Source organism: Rhineura floridana, chromosome 12 (genome assembly GCF_030035675.1).
Source record: "Rhineura floridana isolate rRhiFlo1 chromosome 12, rRhiFlo1.hap2, whole genome shotgun sequence".
Classification (NCBI taxonomy): Eukaryota; Metazoa; Chordata; class Lepidosauria; order Squamata; family Rhineuridae; genus Rhineura; species Rhineura floridana.
In genome coordinates this window covers 22,903,880-22,921,776 of record NC_084491.1, presented here as the reverse complement: position 1 = coordinate 22,921,776, position 17,897 = coordinate 22,903,880, and the positions used below count along the sequence as shown (strand labels likewise).

General features: G+C 42.0%; 1 protein-coding gene across 4 annotated transcripts in view; it reads left to right on the top strand.

The window, feature by feature from the left end:
- UNC5D (unc-5 netrin receptor D) overlaps positions 1 to 17,897 on the top strand; it is a 550,803-nt gene that overhangs the window by 259,081 nt on the left and 273,825 nt on the right. For all 4 annotated transcript variants that reach the window (XM_061592401.1, XM_061592399.1, XM_061592400.1 and 1 more), the window contains exon 2: positions 3,144 to 3,362. In XM_061592401.1, the coding sequence (XP_061448385.1) occupies positions 3,144 to 3,362 (219 nt within the window). The remainder of the gene's footprint in view (positions 1 to 3,143; positions 3,363 to 17,897) is intronic.

The window sequence follows — 17,897 nt, the reverse complement described above, 5'->3', positions numbered from 1 at the left end:
TATATTATTACATACGCACATACTTTCCTTGTAGAGAGGAAGGTAGGAATATAGGATTGCTGAACAATCCATTATTATAATCTTCCTGGCACCTACCAGATTCTGTCCTGGTCCCATCCTGAGCGGCTCAGACTCTACCTAAATGGCCAACCTCACTGAAATGAAGAAAGCAAATCCTATCTGAAGATCAGTTCAGCTTAATGCAATGGGAAACCCATCCTGATCATGGTGGTGATCATTTTAAAGATGCTTCAGATAACAATAAACCCTTAAGACTCTGGAAACAATAATGCTCTGTTGGGCCCTTTCTAGTATTCTTTGATTAGGGGATTACAGTTTTTGTGCATATTTCCCCCTTTTTTCACAGGCTATTAAACTGCTTAAGCAAAAATGTACAACTTTGACATCGCTCAAGGCACCGATAGAAGTATGGAGTTCTCTTCTTGCATAAAACCTTTTAATGCCTTTTGTTCCTTCTAATGCATGTGTTTAATAAAGCCTACAGGGATGTGATATTTACTGTCGCTTGACATGTCATAAATGGGTGAACTGAATCATTTTAACAATATATTAAGGAGTGTGTGAGTGCAATTTAGATCATAGGAAATATCCCTGCGGCTCCCTCTTGAGAAATGTATGCAAGTGTTTACATTAAAGCAAAAGTACTTTTGAGACATAAGAGGGTACTGACTGCTTTCTTTTCCAAACAGTAACTCTGTTGTGATCCAATGGACGAAATGCAATATGGCAGTGGCAAACGTGTGTATCTTTTCACATGTCTGTCCTGTTCTCATACAATGAATGGGAGATGGTAGCTCTTTTTGTTTCTTTTAAAATCTGTATAAGCCACTTCCAGAAAGTAGTGCTAAGAGATTGTTGCTTGGTTCCGTAGTTTTTGGGCTATGTGGTCCCACAAGGGTCCATTCTATCTCCTGTGCTATATGAAACTGTTGGGAAGTGCCACACCAGGATTTTGGAAGTATGCTGATGACACACAGCTCTATCTATTCCATCTGAATCAGGAACTCAGTGGGGAAGGCATTGCAGAAATGGGGATCCACCACTGTAGAGGCCCTGTCATGGGTTAACTCCAACCAGACAGCTCCCAGTGGCAGAAACATCAACAAGGCCTCACCTGCCGATTGTAGGTGATTAATACTGGGGAAGGTGCTTTTTTAGGTAGATGGGTCCCAAGCCATGTAGGGCTTTACAGTATATGCTAGTACTAACCCACTGATTTGGCCCCATTAGCTCACTGGCAGCCATTATACTGCTTTCAGGATGGGTGACACATTGTTCCATTAGGCTGCCCCACATACCAGCCTAGCTCAACCTACATCTTTATTGACTTTTAGGAGGAAGATGAAAGCATTCCTGTTTACCCAGGCATTTGATGTCTGAAGTAGAATGTTCCTGGTAATCTGGAGATCATTGGATGATTTTGTTTTTAGAATGTTTTAAACTGTGTGTGTTGGGTTATAATGTGTGTGTGTGCTTGTTTTTGTTGTTTTTTTTAAAAAATGTTGATGAGTTTGCCACCCTGGGCTCCTTTGCAAGGAAGGGCTAGAGATTAAATCAATAAATAACAATACATAAATAAAAACTGTCAACCCGCTCACCTGTCACCCACAGAAGGTGGAAGAGGCCAGGATCCAGCCCAGCAGCCAGATCCTGTTCCCCACCTCTGTTTAAAAATGCTTGTCATTCACAGCTTTGGCTTCACTCAGAGACTAAGAACACTGAAAGATGGAAGTAGTTTCACATGATGTTTTCACATTATGCTTGATAATGCCAATTCTAGAAGGGCTAGAAACTTACTTATTTTTAAAAAGATAGCTCTGAGTCAAGGTCCTTTACTGACTCTCGACAGTACCCTCTGGACCCCTCAGTGGCTCTGATGTCTTCTGCATATTTAATTGCATTAAAATAATGAGTTATAGATATCTGTGGGTTGGCTCACTACCTTCGTTTATTACATATACATAATTAGTTCCTGCTTTCTGTTTAGGACACATTTATAAGCTGGGTTGTGTTCCCCTCAGGCAGCACTCACACAGTTGTCTACCATATTATATCTTCTGAACTGCTGGGGTCTATCCGTGGCTCTTTCTCTGTTATCATGAAAATGGGTGTCTCTATTTTTTACTGTGAGAAGTTGGAGCAGTTTTTATATGACATCACTGCTCTGTTCTGTAAAATGGGGATACCAGTCAGTCTTGAGGGTTGTAGAGATGATATCTGGATATCAGTGGTTTCTGTTACGGTGCATATTCCGCCTATGTGATGCCTCTGCTTTATTCTTAATATGATGTCATTTTCACACTGAATTTGCTTTCTTGCAAATTGCATTCCCCCCCCTCCAGCTGTAAATCCACTCTCTTCTCTTTATGATAGTTGTCTTTGATCTTCCTACATAAATTGATCCTTAAGGATGGGTGTAGCTCAGCCTTCTCCAACCTGGTCCTCTCCAGAAGCTTTGGACTACAACTACCATCATGCCTGAACATTGACCAAGCTGATAGGGGTTGGTTGCAGTTGTGGTCCAAAACATTTTATGTACTTATGTATTTATTATTACATTTATATCCACCTTTCCTCCAAGGAGCTTAAGGGGGTGTACATGGTTCCCCCCTCCCCCATTTTATCCTCCAAACACCCCTGTAAGGTATTTTAGGCTGAGAGACAGTGACTGGCCCAAGATCGCCTAATGAGCTTCATGGCTAAGTGGGGATTTGAACCTCAGTCTCCCAGGCACTACTCTGACACTCTAACCACTGTACCACCACCTCCATCTCCTTCTTGAATGACTAGGTAGTTTAGTTAGTTAAAATCATCATCATCGTTGTTGTCATCCTTCTTCCTTTCTTAAATGGATCTGAAGGTGGCATGCCTGCTTCCCATCCAGGCATTGACCAATTCCAGGTATGCTGAGCTTCAGCAAGGTCTCTGCATTGTGCCGTCAGACCATGTTGTAAAAGTTTTAATTGCTAATACTAGCCAACTTTATCATAACCATAGTTAACTGACATCCAGGTGTGAGCATCCTGTTTGGACTGTGATCTAATTGCATTTGACAGGGATTGGAAGAAAACTCATTTTTGTGTGACATTTCTTTTTTCTTTTTTCTTTTTTGGCATCTGCAGGCAATGACAACAGTGAAACCCTTCCAGAGTCCATCCCATCTGCTCCTGGGACACTGCCCCATTTTCTGCAAGAGCCTGATGATGCATATATAATCAAGAGCAACCCTATTGTGCTGCGCTGCCGAGCTGTGCCTGCAATGCAAATCTTCTTCAAGTGCAATGGGGAATGGGTTCACCAAAACGAGCATGTCTCCGAGGAGAGCATGGATGAAAGTACAGGTAAGGAAGTGTTGGCCTTCCACATGGGATTGAAGAAATTATCTGTTCCAAACGCACCTGTCCCTATCCATATTCACTTTTTATTTGCGTGTAGGGATGAACAAGTCTGACAGTTTCGTTTCTCTCCATTTCTGTTTTTTCCAATATTAAATTTAGTTCTCCACATATTCATAGTAATTTGCAATGTGTGTGTACACGTGTGTGTGCATTTCTCATGACAAATTGCCAACCCGGGCTCCGTTTAGGAGGAAGGGCAGGCATATAAATTTAGTAATAAAATAAATAAAATTTGTCAGCATTTTACTGCAAAGTTCTCTTAAAATCCACATTTTTGTATGCAGATTTGAGTAATAAAACCATTTTTTGCAAGCAACCTTCCCTAATAGAATGCATGTTTGTATGTTACTTTCACAAGCGTGTGCAATTTTTATTCATGCCCTCCCCTAATATGCATATTCTTTAATGCATTGCTTGGAGAACTGCATCACAAAACTGGGAAAAGTGTGAATTTCAAAGCATGATTGTGTTTCGGTTCTTGTTTTGGTTTGAAAAGTGTGAATTAGGCAGCTTATCATTAAAAATGCAAACAAAATAGAATATGCCCTGTAATATCATTAGGTTCAATATGTGGAGCCAACAGTTAACAAAGTGATTTTGTTAAGTAGCAGTTACAACAACTCGTTTCTCTTGGAGCTCCTTCAGCCAGTCAGGCTCCATCCCCTCACTCCATTATTTAGGGATATCTCTAAACTCCTATCCTAATGTTTCTTGTAAGGAAATGTCTCTAAATTACTACAATCACTATATGCCACCCATCTCTACTCATATGTAGGGCATAGGAATGTAGAACAAGGAGTGGGGCCACGCTTTTAGCCCTGCTTCAAATGTCACATCTCTTCCCTTCTTGAACCATGTGTTGTATGAGGTTGTGTGCACAGATTGTCAAGAGTGGAAGACCCAGATAATCCAGTGTCCCAATTGTGTGGAGCCCCTACTTGTGAGCTAAATCACTTGGGGAGCCTACAGAAGTAGAGTAGACTTCCAGCTTCAGAAGTTATCCCTCCAACTCATGAAGGATGACTGGAATGGTGATGGGAGGGGAAGGAGCTGGCATACCCATCTTTTATCTCCCTCATTATCTGGAAAAGGTTCAGTAAAGGGAAACAAGTTGGAGGTGGTCTGCCTCTGAAAACCAGTTCCTGGGAATCACAGATGGGAAGAGCACTATTTTTCTCATGTCCTGCTCAGGGGCTTCCCATAGGCATCTATGTGATCAGGATGTTGGACTGTATGGGCCTTCAGCCTGATCCATTAGGCCTCTTCTTATGTTCTTACACAAGGGAGTTTGAATGCTTGAACAGGGTTAGAATAAAGCCCTCTTTTGGGATTCAAAGTGAATGTGGGCAGTGGGCAGGGGCACCATATGCATAGGGTGTACCCATAACATCTACATCCTTGCAGGAGCCCCTTGTATATAGAGTATGAAGGCCTAAAGGGGCCTTCTGTGTTCAGCTGACCACATCAGCCCCTTCAGACACAACAGCTCAATGTTGCAAGGCCTGGGTGGTACATGCATGATGGGGACATAACAGGTGGGACCAATATCCCATACAACTCTTACACCCTTCTCCCCATGTATTGCTTGAACACCCAAATAGGTCTTGTGATAGCTTAATACATTAAATGTGCAGTGAAGGTGTGTTGACTCAGAATTAAGAGTATTTAGGCTTGCATCCTTAGAGAACTACAACAGATGTCTTCAGATGATTTCTGGGGAAAGGTCATGCCTTTGTTGGAGAGCATCTGCATTGCATGCAGAAGGTCCCAGGTTCAATTCCTGTCACCACTAGGTAGGTCTGGGAAATATTCCTTTTCTAAAACCTTGGAGAACTACTACCAGTTATTGTAGACAATACTTAGCAAGATGAACCGATGGTCTGACAGGTATAAGGCAGCTCCTTGTGTTTTCTGTGGGTTTTACTTTGAGAATATTTCTGCATAGCTTGTTTGCCTACTTTACGTTGGGAAAAACCATGAAAAGTTAAGCCAGTGATTCACAGTGTCATCGTCTGACCCCCTACTAGGCGTGTGGCAGCTAATGAAGTTAAATGGAGGAACTCCATTTTGCAATAAAGGCATATCTGCAAAGTGAGGGTCTGTAAAGCTGGGGAGGATGTTGAGAAATGATCAACAGATTTTATCAGGCTTCCAGCAAATCCTATATCCTTTCTCATTTAGAGCCATCTTGATAAGTATTGCAAACCAATTTAATGGTCGTGCTGCCTTGTAATTTCACAAGCCTACTTTGTTATCACTACACACACACACACCTTAACTTCCCAAATTGCTTGGCAACTCTGTGCCTTGGCAATAATGTGAATATGAACACATGCACTACACACACACACCCTTGAATGGATAATAGTGAGGAAGAAAATGCAGTTAGCTATTGTCACATATTCTGAAAGGGTATTGGAAATAAGTTAACATCATGACAGATTATGAAAAAAATATATACCAACACTATTTTCACGTTGTCATACTCCAATGAATTTTATTTTTTGCAGTCATATTTTTAAAATGATTTTATAGACATAAACTTTATTTTCAAAGATTCCATCTCCCCCCCCCATCAATAAAGAAAGATTTATCTTTCCATGTGGTTAATGGATTTCAGGTTTGGGCACATCATGCAGTTATGTTTTCTCAAGCCTTGAATTAACAGCCCAGTGGAGTAAGATGAAAGAATCTATATATGGACTTACAGGTAAGAAAGCATCAGTATCGAGGCTGCACATCTCAGGAAAGTTGTGGGGTTGAGTGACTCTTGAAGCTGTAGGTTGAGTACACATCAGAAAATGCATGAGCAAGCCTTCTTACTAATTGTCATTTTTGTTGTTGGTGTTGTGTAGCTGAATCAAAACTGTGTGGCTCACAATACAAACTGGCAGTTTTCTCATTGGCACCATACACGGGATGGACACACACAGCATGACTAAACCATGGCTTTGTTTTATATGCATCTTCAAGAACAAGCACAAATGGAGCCATAGTTAAAACTATGGGATTCAGTCCCACAAGAGGCAGTGATGGCCACCAACCTGAATGGCTTTAAAAGAGGATTAGACAAACCAATGGAGGATAAGGCTATCAGTGACTATTACTGCCCTGCCTCCATAGTTGGAGGCAGTATGCTTCTGAATACCAGTTGCTGGAACCCTCAGAAAGGGACAGTACTCTTGTACTCAGGTCCTGCTTGTGGGCTTCCCACAGGCATCTGGCTGGCCACTGTGTGAACAGGATGCTGGACTCGATGGGCCACTGGCTTGACCCAGCAGTCTGTTCTTATGTCTTGGGTTCACATGCTTTCTTCTCTCCTCTTCTCTTACTGCATGCCAAAAAGAAGGACTTGCTTGTGCTTACTTTCTGTTTCACAGAATTCTGGCTTGTGATTATGTTATGTACAAATCAGTGAACCAGAAACTGTGGTTTAAACAAAACTGTGGTCAGTTTCTGAACACGCCGATATCAAAGCATGGATTATGAAACCAGCTTGTTTAACTAACCAGAGTTTGTTTTAAATTACAGAGTCTGGTTCATACATAACAATAGGATTCTGCAAAATTAAAAGTAAATGGTGAGCAAAACCCTTTTCCTGGCCATGAGGGAAAGTGGGATGATTTGTTCAGGCCCCTTCCTGTTTATGTACGTAATGCTAAACTATGACATTATGATAGCATAGAGAAAATTCTCTGATCAACATTTTGAACTAGGGATGACAAATAATTTAGACAAAAATGGACACAGGAATGAAAATTGCTGATGGTTGCTTTTTTGGTCCATGTCCAGAACAGAAATAAATCCAGTGAAAACAAGCAGTATTTGCTGTTGTTGTTGCTCTCAGTCTGCAAATATATATAATTTATTTTTTCAGAATTTGCATTGTGTTTCCTTTGCACTGAAATGAATAGAGTAGAATAACATAATAACAATGTAACGTACATAATTAATTTCATAAATTATGTAATTCACAACAGCGGATAGCGAGACACATAGCATAGTTTTTGTTGGAAGATGAAAGGCAGTGGAACAGAAGCAGTGCTGCATGGAACGAATACAGGGCAGAACAGCAAACATCCCTATTTTGCCCTATTGCATCCCTGTTTTGGACCATTGATATGTGTACAGTTCACAGCCACCACAAGAAGCAGTTAATACATGATGGTAAGAGCCATCAAGTGCAGTAATTAAAAATAGACCCCATTTGGCAGTTTTAACTGGCTAAACAAAGTGAGTCCTCTGGTTTTTCCCACCCATTCAGCTTTCTATCTTGACCTGAAAGGTCAGAGAAGGTTTTTAGGAGGCAGCAAGGATCTCAGCTTGGACTCGTCCCATTGGGATGAGTAAATCCTGAAAACCACCTTAGGCATCTTGAGTGTTTTCTAAAATTGAGTGGCTTGCGAGCAAAGTTAGTAAGTGGAGCCCATTAACAACATCAGATTTTTTAAAAAAACAAGTGACTTCTGGCAATCGCAGCCATACAATGATATTTGTGCATTTTGCTTTGTGTTTCTAGCCTAACTATACTATAAATATATTCCTTATCCTTCCCAAACTCTTATCCAGATTTCATAACTTCAACTGTGCAGTGCTTGTTTAAAATGCACAACAACAAAAAAGTTGTGGCTTAACAAAAAAAGAGAGTGAGAGAATAGATCTAGAGTAACAGCTGTACTTATTGCAAGCAGATAGTGTTGCAAAGATATTTATGGGTAATAGCTTTATTGTCCTTAACATTCACATCCCCCTGTGGTATGTCAAGGAGAATATTTGAATATATAGATAATAAATAAGATAAATGTAATTGGTTTCTAGAGGAATCTGTGCATTGGGTGCACTATATTGTATATCTTAGGATTGTATTTTAATGCAAGACATCATTCTCTGGTATCTATATTGAAAGCAACTGCTGTCCAGAAAGTTGCTGTCGCTAGCAGCAAACTATGCTGTTTGATTTTCATAGTATTCCAAAGCTTGCTTCTTTAAAAAGTGCAATAAAAAGTACTTCTTTAATCGTGTTGCCAAGATGAAGCTGCAAAAGACATTTTAGTTTCAATTAATAATTAGCCTTTAAAAATGTAATAAGACTCTGCTTTTTAATTATCCACATTTAAATTGCCAGTACAGGTATTCCATCCTGTGGGCATCTAATCATCGGAACGGATGAATCCACTTGCTCCGGCAATTGATGCTGTGTGGTCCCTTTAGTGCCACCACAGCTTGATGTTCTTTTTATTTATTTATTTATTTATTTATTGAGACATAGCTTGCATAGCAGAAAAGATAAGGACATTTATCCTTATCAGAGTCTGAGTTTCAAAGTCTATCTACAGGCTACAGTGCCTGACATTTGTCAGGTGTAGGATGAGGTATATCAGGACCCCCAAATCTGCTTGCACCTCCTGGGAATAAGACAAATTGGAACCAATGTGAGCCAATATAGTGCAGTCACTAGAGGGCTGGGCAGGGCCGGCCTCAGGGCAGGCATCGTTAGGAAACTACTAAGGCCCTCCACACTGCAGGGGCCCATTGGAACCCCCCTAGAGTCCTCTAGTTCTCATCTCCTCCTATTTGCTGTCCCTACCTGTTTAGACTTTCTCTCTGATCATGCAAGCAGTGACCACAGAGAGTTGTATAGATTGGGCTAAGAAATGAATTGCGGCAACAGAAGGTAGGCCCATTCAGGCAGTAGTGGCACATGTGGTGGGTCAGAGCTGCCTTCACAACACTGGCATCACTGCTGCTTACCTGGATGGGGTTGGGGTGAAGCCAAGGTGAGGTTGGGGAGATACACCCAAACAATCATGACCTCTTTGCAGTAGCATACTGGGTGACCTTAGGTCAGTCATCCCAGCCCTTCTCATATTTATGTCTGGATAGGAAAGCTGTGATAAAAGTGTAATAAATGTAAAATAAAATAATTGCATCACTTGGGTGGCCATAAAAAGGAAGCAAGGCAAGACTGCTAGTTAGTCAACATCACCCCTCTCTTTTCACAATGGCTTCAGGGCCAGATTAGATATAGTGTTGGGGAATCCATATGGAATCTTCGTATGTATATTATGGTGCATATGGCAGCTGGGGAAGAACAAGTTTTAATTGAGGATACAACATGGGGACAAAATACCTCTCGCCCAGCACTGACCCAGTCAGATTTGAACCACCTAGCTTGCTTTTAAATATCACAGAAGGAGATCTGCATTTCATGTCTGCATTATTTTGCATGTCATGAAGCCAACCAGAGTGAGGATAATGCTTCATGAAGCCAAAGACAAGCAGAGTAAAGTCAGTGCTTGCCTCCCTCTGTTTGGGGGGGGCAGAGGAGGCAGATGCCAGTAGGGATGGATGAATCTGTTGATTTTGGTTTCCCAATCTTAAATTCAGTCCTCCATATTTCTGCAGGTTTTTTTTACAACAAATGCTCATGAAAATTAATTTCTCAAAAGAAACACATTTTTGTATGCAGTTTGGACTAGTGTACAAATCTTTCCAAGCAATTTCCCCCCTAATATAATGCATTTCTATATGCTATGTTCAGGACTATGTACACTCATATGCACGCTTTACCATAGTATATGCATTTTTGTACACATTGGTTGGTTGGAGAACTGCATTGCAAAATTCAGAAAAGTCCAGATTCCAGAGTATACCTGTATTTCAGTTTGCATCTTGTTTCAGGAAGTGAAAATTAGGTAAGTTCTCCTTTAAATTAAAACTAAATCAAATTTCTCCTCCCTCCCTAGATGCCAGCCACTGTGACTCCATTGCAGCCACCCTCAAGAGCACAAAGTATGTATGGTGGCAGTATTGGGGGGGAGAGCAAAAGTTCAAGGATGACCTTTCAGATCAGCCTTAAAATAAATGAGCAAGTCCCTGGTTTGAGATGAGATGATCGTACCAATTTACTGACTGCCATGAGCCCTACAGAAAGGGGGTAGCACTGCAAGAAAGAGGAGGAGGAGGAGGACTTTGAATGGAACAATGGTTCCAATGTCAGGGCGACAGGTGGACTGGATTATGAAAGCTGTCATGCCATGGACAGTGACGGCTCCACCCCTATAGCTCTGGTTACCTGCGAGGAAGCTCAACCCAATCAGGCAGTTGCTTCTCCACCCAACATTCATCCCCTTCCAGTGCCCACTTCGCCGCTGCCCCAGTGAAGCCTCCCTCCCTCTGATGGGGAGGATCCAGCTGAGACAGAGCAGCTTCCTTTGCCTCGTATACGGAGGCTGTTGCACCAGCAAATTCAATGTGCCCCCATGGCCCCTCTGAGGAGGAGTGGTAGAATCTGTGTGTGTTCTCAACAGTTACACTCGGTTCATGCAAGGAGGGTGCCCACCCATCCTTACTTAAACCTGGTGAGGGGCCTTGACTAGTTGCAGCAACAATGTCTTAGCACAGTATAGTTGTGTCTATTTCCTCCTAGTGAAGATGCTGGATTCTGTGTAACCTGTAAACTGATTCATGAAGCACTCTGAATGGAAACTTTCTATTAAACCTACTAAAGAAAAGCACACCCCATCATTCATGTCTGATGTCAGTGGGTTCAGGAAGGACACTGACTTGGATTGACACCATATTGTTTAGGCTCTGTTTTTATTAATAGCTTGTGGGTTCCTAGTGACTCTTGTAATAGTTAGATGGGATGATACAGATGAAAGTTGACCTTTTTATAGGGGGGAACAGATGTGCCAACTTGGGGGGGGGACAAATCCTATTCTCCTTGTAGACAAGGTGTCTTGTTCTGAGTGCTGGGAATTTGCACAATGTTGCTGCAACAAAATTGCTATTTCCCACCACCCAAAAAAAGTAAGCAAGCAAATAAATAAATGTCTGCATCCTGAACAACTGTATGTTTATTGCTTTTTTAAAAACAAGAAACAAACAAAAAAGTCATCAGTAAAAGACCCTCATTATAATGGTGGAGTGTTGGAAAAGTAATTTTCCAGACACTGATTAAAAGTTTCTCTTTCCCAGGAAAGTGGCCCTTGGACAGTCTTGGGCTATGAGAAGGGCCATGGCTAAGTGGCAGAGCATCTGCTTTGCATGCAAAAGGTCCAAGGTTCAGTCCCTGGCATCTCCAGGTAGGGTTTGGAATGTCCCCTGTCTGAAACCCTCCTACTGCCATTGCCAGTCAGTGTAGACAAAACTGAGCTAGATGGACTGGTGTTCTGACTTGGTATACTGTAGCTTCATATGTCCCGTTGTAGAAGCCGGTGAGATTCCTTTCTTTGGTGTGGCTGTTGCATGCCTTCATTTCTGAAGGATCCAACAAACTTGAATAGCTGAGCCCATTAAAGTGTGTCCATGCGTGCGCACACACTGCTAGCAAGAAATTCTGATTGTGAGAATTTTGCCTCACTATCTCTGCATATTCCCTTTAGATATCTCTAGTCTGCTATGATTTATGGAGGGGTAGGATGTTAGAAGAATGGCTAATTACAATAGCAGTGAAGTCAGAAATACAGTGCCTGGATTTGCTTTTGGATAAATTCACAGACCATGGACTGCCATTGTGCTGGGTGGGTGGAGCTGGAGTCTGTCTGTGGCACAAGGATAATTACAGCATGGAATGTGCAGCTTCACTAGAAAATAAATAGCTGTGCAGAAGTAATTTAGAAAGTCAGAGTTCAATTATTATCATATTTTATTTTGTTCTTTTGTTTGTACATCTGAGTGACCTTGAGGATCCTTCTGGATGAAAAAAGGCTGCCCCATTTCAAACTACTGAAATAAATGACAGAAGGTTGTAGAAGGCTGGATTAAATGGATGTGCCATTTATATCAATGTCCAGAATAAACCTTTGAATTAGCATTAGTGGCTAAGTGACTGAACATGTTTCTTAGGGGAGGAGCCCTAACTCAGTGGCATCCGATTTGCATGCAGAAGGCCCCAGGTTTAATCTTTCCCATCTCCTGGAAGGGTTGGGAGAGACTCCCTGTCTGATGAAACCCTGATGAGTCGCTGCCAGTCAGAGTAGACAATCTGGAGCTAGATGGATCAATGGTCTGAATCAGTATAAGACAGCTTCTTATGTTCCAAATATTATCCAAGCCATGGTCTTCCCCCCCACACTGCAATATGAAAATAATAATGCTGACCTGCCTTGCAGGGTTGTATGTATGGGAAGTGCTTTGAATATTCCAGAGAACTATATAAAGTCGTCTTCTTAACAGTGATAATAATAATTACTACATCTCCCAAGTGGGTGAGGGGACTTGTTTGATTGCCTACTCTTGTATGCACCAGCCTGTTATTCTCATCCTCGTGGCTGTGCTGGAGGGGAAGATATGCTGGCATAATTCCCTCATCCCAACTCAGGCAGGGCTCAACCAGTGGGATTTAAAATGGCATAAGCCCTGAAAAAGGGGTGTGATGAGGGTGGAACAGGGCAAGGAGAGAGCTTGGTCCTCAGAATCCTCAAAACTCAGGCTTACACTCAATTGCTTGCTCAGCCAGTAGTCGCCTGTCCTGGAAGCTCCTGAACAGAGTTTGGAACAAGGGTAATTTATGCCAGCATAAATTAGGCCAGTGTAAATTACACTGACTTCCTAGAATTAGGATTGCTCTGTAGGAGTTTAAAATAAATTTAGACAAAGAAGAGTTCTCTCCCTTCCCCCACATTTTAACATTTTTAAGAGCATGTTTCAAATTGGCTCTAAAGTACTCCCAACTTCTGTTTTCCCAGGGGGATGAGACCTCCTATGAGTAACTAAAGTTTTCTTGTCTGATAAATAAAAAGATTACAGCAATAACTGCTGTCAGCATTTTTCTCATTTAAACAAATAAAGCTGACAAATGATGAAGTTCAGTTCTTGCTCTGTTATGTTTAGCACATACCAAACAATTATTCATACTCTGCCAGCATTAGTCTGTTTGCTGCTAAACCACCCAGCAGTGCAGAAAGCTTATTAGCATAGCAATACCAGAGGCAAAACTCTCCATATTCTTTGAGGCTGTGCTAGATGACAAAAGGATGATGCTTATAATTTGCACAATAATTTAAAGGGATGGGCTACCACTGTGAATTGGAATTGCATAAGGTATCAGGGAACAATGCTGGTTTTCATTTATAATGCATTGGTTCTTTCTCAAGTTGATTAGGGGTCCTTGCCATGTAATTTCTATTATCATTTTTGTCGAGGCAGGGGAGATCTGTAGTTTAAGGAAGTGGGAAAATATTTCCCTTCCCACCAAGGAGAGGCCACTCTCTAACTATGCCTAGTGTGCTTGTTTGTTAAATGGGAACCCCAGCCTTCGATAGAGGCTTGTTTCATGTCAGGAGCAACCCAGGGGCCAAATGTGGCCCTCCAGGACTCTCTGTCTAGTCCTTGAGACCCTCCCAGGCTACATCCTCTTCCGACCCATCCTCTTTTCCCAGACAAGACTCCTCACTGGCTTGGCTTTGCATCCTGCTTTACAGCACAATCCAAACCCCAGATGCACTGGGATGAGCCAGTTTGGAATAGGTGCATCTTGGGCTATCCTGGCTACACTGGCATAAGCCCCATGCCTTGGATCAGTTGGCAGAATTTATACCAGGATAACTTACGCTGGTGTAAGTCTCCCAAAAGGGGTGTTTAGGAGAGTGGCAGGGGCAGGATGGGGCAAAGAGAGACTTACACCTATACCAAATCTTGTTCAGCTGGGTCATGTGAGCTAATTCTCAAAACTTGGCCCCACATTTCCTGTCGGCTCAGCTAGCAGTAGTTGCTCTAAGAGGCTCCTGAATGGAGTTTGGAATAGGGGTAACTTACAGCAGCCTAAGGCACACCAGCTGCCTATCATGAGGACTACTCTGTTACTGTCTTCGCCTGGTTACAGTGTGTCCTTGAATGGTGATAATGGCTCTTGCTTGCCTGGATTAAGGATAAAGAAGGGTGTGTGAATGTGTGGAGAAATTAGCCTTCAGTACATAAGTAAATTTAACATTAATTGCACTGGACACTTTCGCCCCTGGCCCTGCCCATCACTGGCCTGTGGCCCCCAGAAGGTTGTCCAGGAGTGAATGTAGCCCTTGGGCTAAACAAGGTTCTCCACCCCTGTATTTGGTAGTCTGTTGTGAGAAAGCGCTGAGTTTGAGCTGTGGATCTGGGGTTCAAATTGACACTCGGCCATGAATCTCAGAGGCCGGATAGAAGGACGTAAGAAGAGTCCATCTGGTCCAGCATCCTGTTTTCACAGTGGCTTACCAGATGCCTGTGGGAAGCCTGCAAGCAGAACATGGGTGCAACAGAACCCTCCCCAGCAACTGGTATTTACTATCTCTCAGCTTAGCTATCTGTCTCCAAGTCCAATAACTTCTTTCAGATCATTGCAGAAGGAAGGGGGTAGCCAATAAACTAAACTGTGGAGTGGTTTGGAATTCTTAAATTCCAGTTAGAAGTGTCTGGTCAGTTCACCTTATGAACTACTCCTCAGAATGAGGGTTTCCCCCCCCTTGTTTTTGTTTGTGTGTTTCTTTGTTTAAGATGGTCTCCAAGTAAGGCTGGCAAACTGTTAAGTCACAACCTGGATTTTAAAAAAAAATCGATGAGCCTCATCTTTGCCCCACTTCAGGCATTCAAAAAGAATGCAAGAGTACCCTGGGAAAGGGGTGCACAATTCTTCCCCTGCCTCCAATGTATACCAGACATGTCCACTCCACCCCCAACCTCCACAGTGAGAATGTGTGGAGGTGGTTTCCAAATAAGTTCTGCTGAACATGTTTAGAGGCCTTGGGCTCTCTCATCCCTTCCCCTCTCCTCCTCCAGTGAGGCTGCAAGGAGGAGATTGGAAGCTTTTGCTTTGGATTTTGATTAACCGCAGTTTAGTGTGTTGTTAAATCCTATACTATGGAAAATGTCAGCAATGTTATGTTTGAATAACCCAGCTTCTTAACCCATGGTCTGAAGTTGGCTTGCTTCAAACAAACTATAGTTATCATTAACAACAGTTTGCTGTTTTGAACCCCACAAGCAGCTATGACTTACCTAAACCAAAAGTGAAAGTTTCTGAAATGAGCTCAAGACTTGCTGTGCCTATTTCTCATCTCACTAAACCAGGGATAGCAAGCCTGTGGACCTTTAGATATTACTAGACTACAGCTTCCGTCTTCCCTGGCTATTGGCCATGTTGGCTGGAGCTGATGGGAGTTGTATTCAGCAAAATCTGGAGGTCCACCAGTCAGCCCATCCCTGCACTAAATTATGGTTTGTCATGACATCAGAATGTCGACATTCTCTGTGTTGTGGCTACATATAAATCAGTGGGTATGAAATTCTGACACAAGTTAATTAGTGAAAATGTTGTTTATTGTAAAATGACTAATCTGTTAACTCTTATGTTTTGTTTTATTTATTAAATTTATAGCCCATTCTTCCTTCCAGAAGGAGCCCAGAAGGTTTAAATCAATTATTTTTTTAATATGCATAGCTTGCTTTATTTTGTTTGTAATTTTGTATGGCCCCAGATACACAAGTATCATTTATTTTCATTCTGATTGCACTATACTTGCTATGCTGATGACACTATATTTGTTCATTGCAGAATTTTTTTTTTTAAATTGAGCTAAATGTTGTTTCAAGTCCTTCTTGAAGAGTGGTAAGCAGCGGTAACGCAGCCGAAGCTCTGCTCACGGCCGGAGTTCGATTCCAACGGAAGGAGGAAGTCGAATCTCCGGTAAAAGGGGTCAAGGTCCGATCAGCCTTTCATCCATCCGTGTTCGGTAAAATGAGTACCCGGCATATGCAGGGGGGTAAAGAAAGGCCCGGGAAGGAACTGGCAATCCCACCCCATATATACAGTCTGCCTAGTAAACGTCGCAAGACGTCACCCTAAGAGTCGGAAATGACTCGCACTACAAGTGCGGGGACATCTTTACCTTTACCTTAAACTTTATCTGTCTTCTCAGTGTTTGGATACAACTGACATAGTTTTGAAGAATGAAGCATTAGTACATGCAAATGTCAAGTCATGCATATCTTGCCACAAGTTATGATTTTATAGATTTATGGATCCAGTCCCAGAAGGACGAGGCTACCAATAGCTGTTAGACAGTGTGTGTGCTCACCTGTGTACACTCAGTTTCCAACAATCCATTGTTTCACCTTGGCTCTGACAACTTTAATAGCCAGTATAGGATAGTGGTTAAAGTGTTGGATGAGGACTGAGTTGGCCAGGGTTCAAGTCCCTATGCAGCCTTGAAGCTCACTGGTTGACCTTTGGCCATTCATTCTGACTTAGTTTAGTCTATCTCACAAGGCTGTGAGGATAGAATGGGAGAGGGACATATATGTGATATTGAGCTCCTTGGAGGAATGGTGGGCTATATATGTAATGAAATAAATACATGACAGTTCTGATGTCTTTCTGGACCTTTCTGCTTCAGAGATGATATGTTCTTGAGTACCACTTGACCAGGGGTAAGCTCAGAGGAAAATCTGTGTATTATTTATTTTATTTATGTATTTATTTATCTCATGCATGTCTCACCTTTTCTCCAAGGAGCTCAGAGTGGTGTACATGGTTCTCTTTCTCCCCACTTTATCCTCACAACAAGGTTAGTCTAAGAGACTGATTGACCTGCTCTCCCAGCTCCTAGTCCAACACTCTAACTACTATACCGCACCAAACCTTATTGCCCTCATGCCCTTGTCGCCTTGATGCCCTGCTTTTGGGCTCACCAGGATCATCTGCTTTACCACTGTGGAAAATGCAAGGATATACTAGATGGTTTTTTGCTGAATCAGTATTCAGCAGAGGCACTCTTTGGACCTGTGTCTCAACTATGTATGAATTTCAAAGTGGCTAAATTTAGTAGATAGATATAGAGGGGTAGGGAGAGTGTCTGAACTGGAACTGACCTGGAGAGTACCAAAATAATACTGAACCTAAACTGGATTAAAAAAAACCAACCCCAAATTATTTGACTATTGGCCTCCAATATTAGAGGACCATAGAAACACACCTGATCTCATTGACCATAGGTGAAAAGCTGAATATCACGTGTTAGAAGGCATCCCCTAAAATATGCTGGCTCCAAGATGTTCAAGCTTGTTCCTTCACTACAGAGAAATGAGGGAGAGAGAAATAGTAGGGTATGATAAACTGAATATGGATTAAGATATCTTTATCCCCATGTGAGAAGCTTTAGAGTATATTTGAGTGTTTACCTGAAAGACTCTGGGTCTGAAAATGTGGAACAGTATCACCAGTTGAAGAAAGGAAGGTTTCAAATACCTTGTTTTTATTTTGCTGCCCCTGGGTGGTAAAGAGGGTACAGTGCTGGGTTTTAAAGATCAAATCCTTGCTTGGCTATAAATTTCACTTAGCAACCTTGGGCAAGATACATGCCAGCTTCTACGTGGAAGCTTATGCAGCTACAGAAGTTTAGAGAAAACCTGGACATGTGTTCCCCTTTAACATATCTCGTAGTTGCATCTGTGACCTTTCCCTATACTTTAATCCACTAGTCTGTGAATTGTTGACTCCCC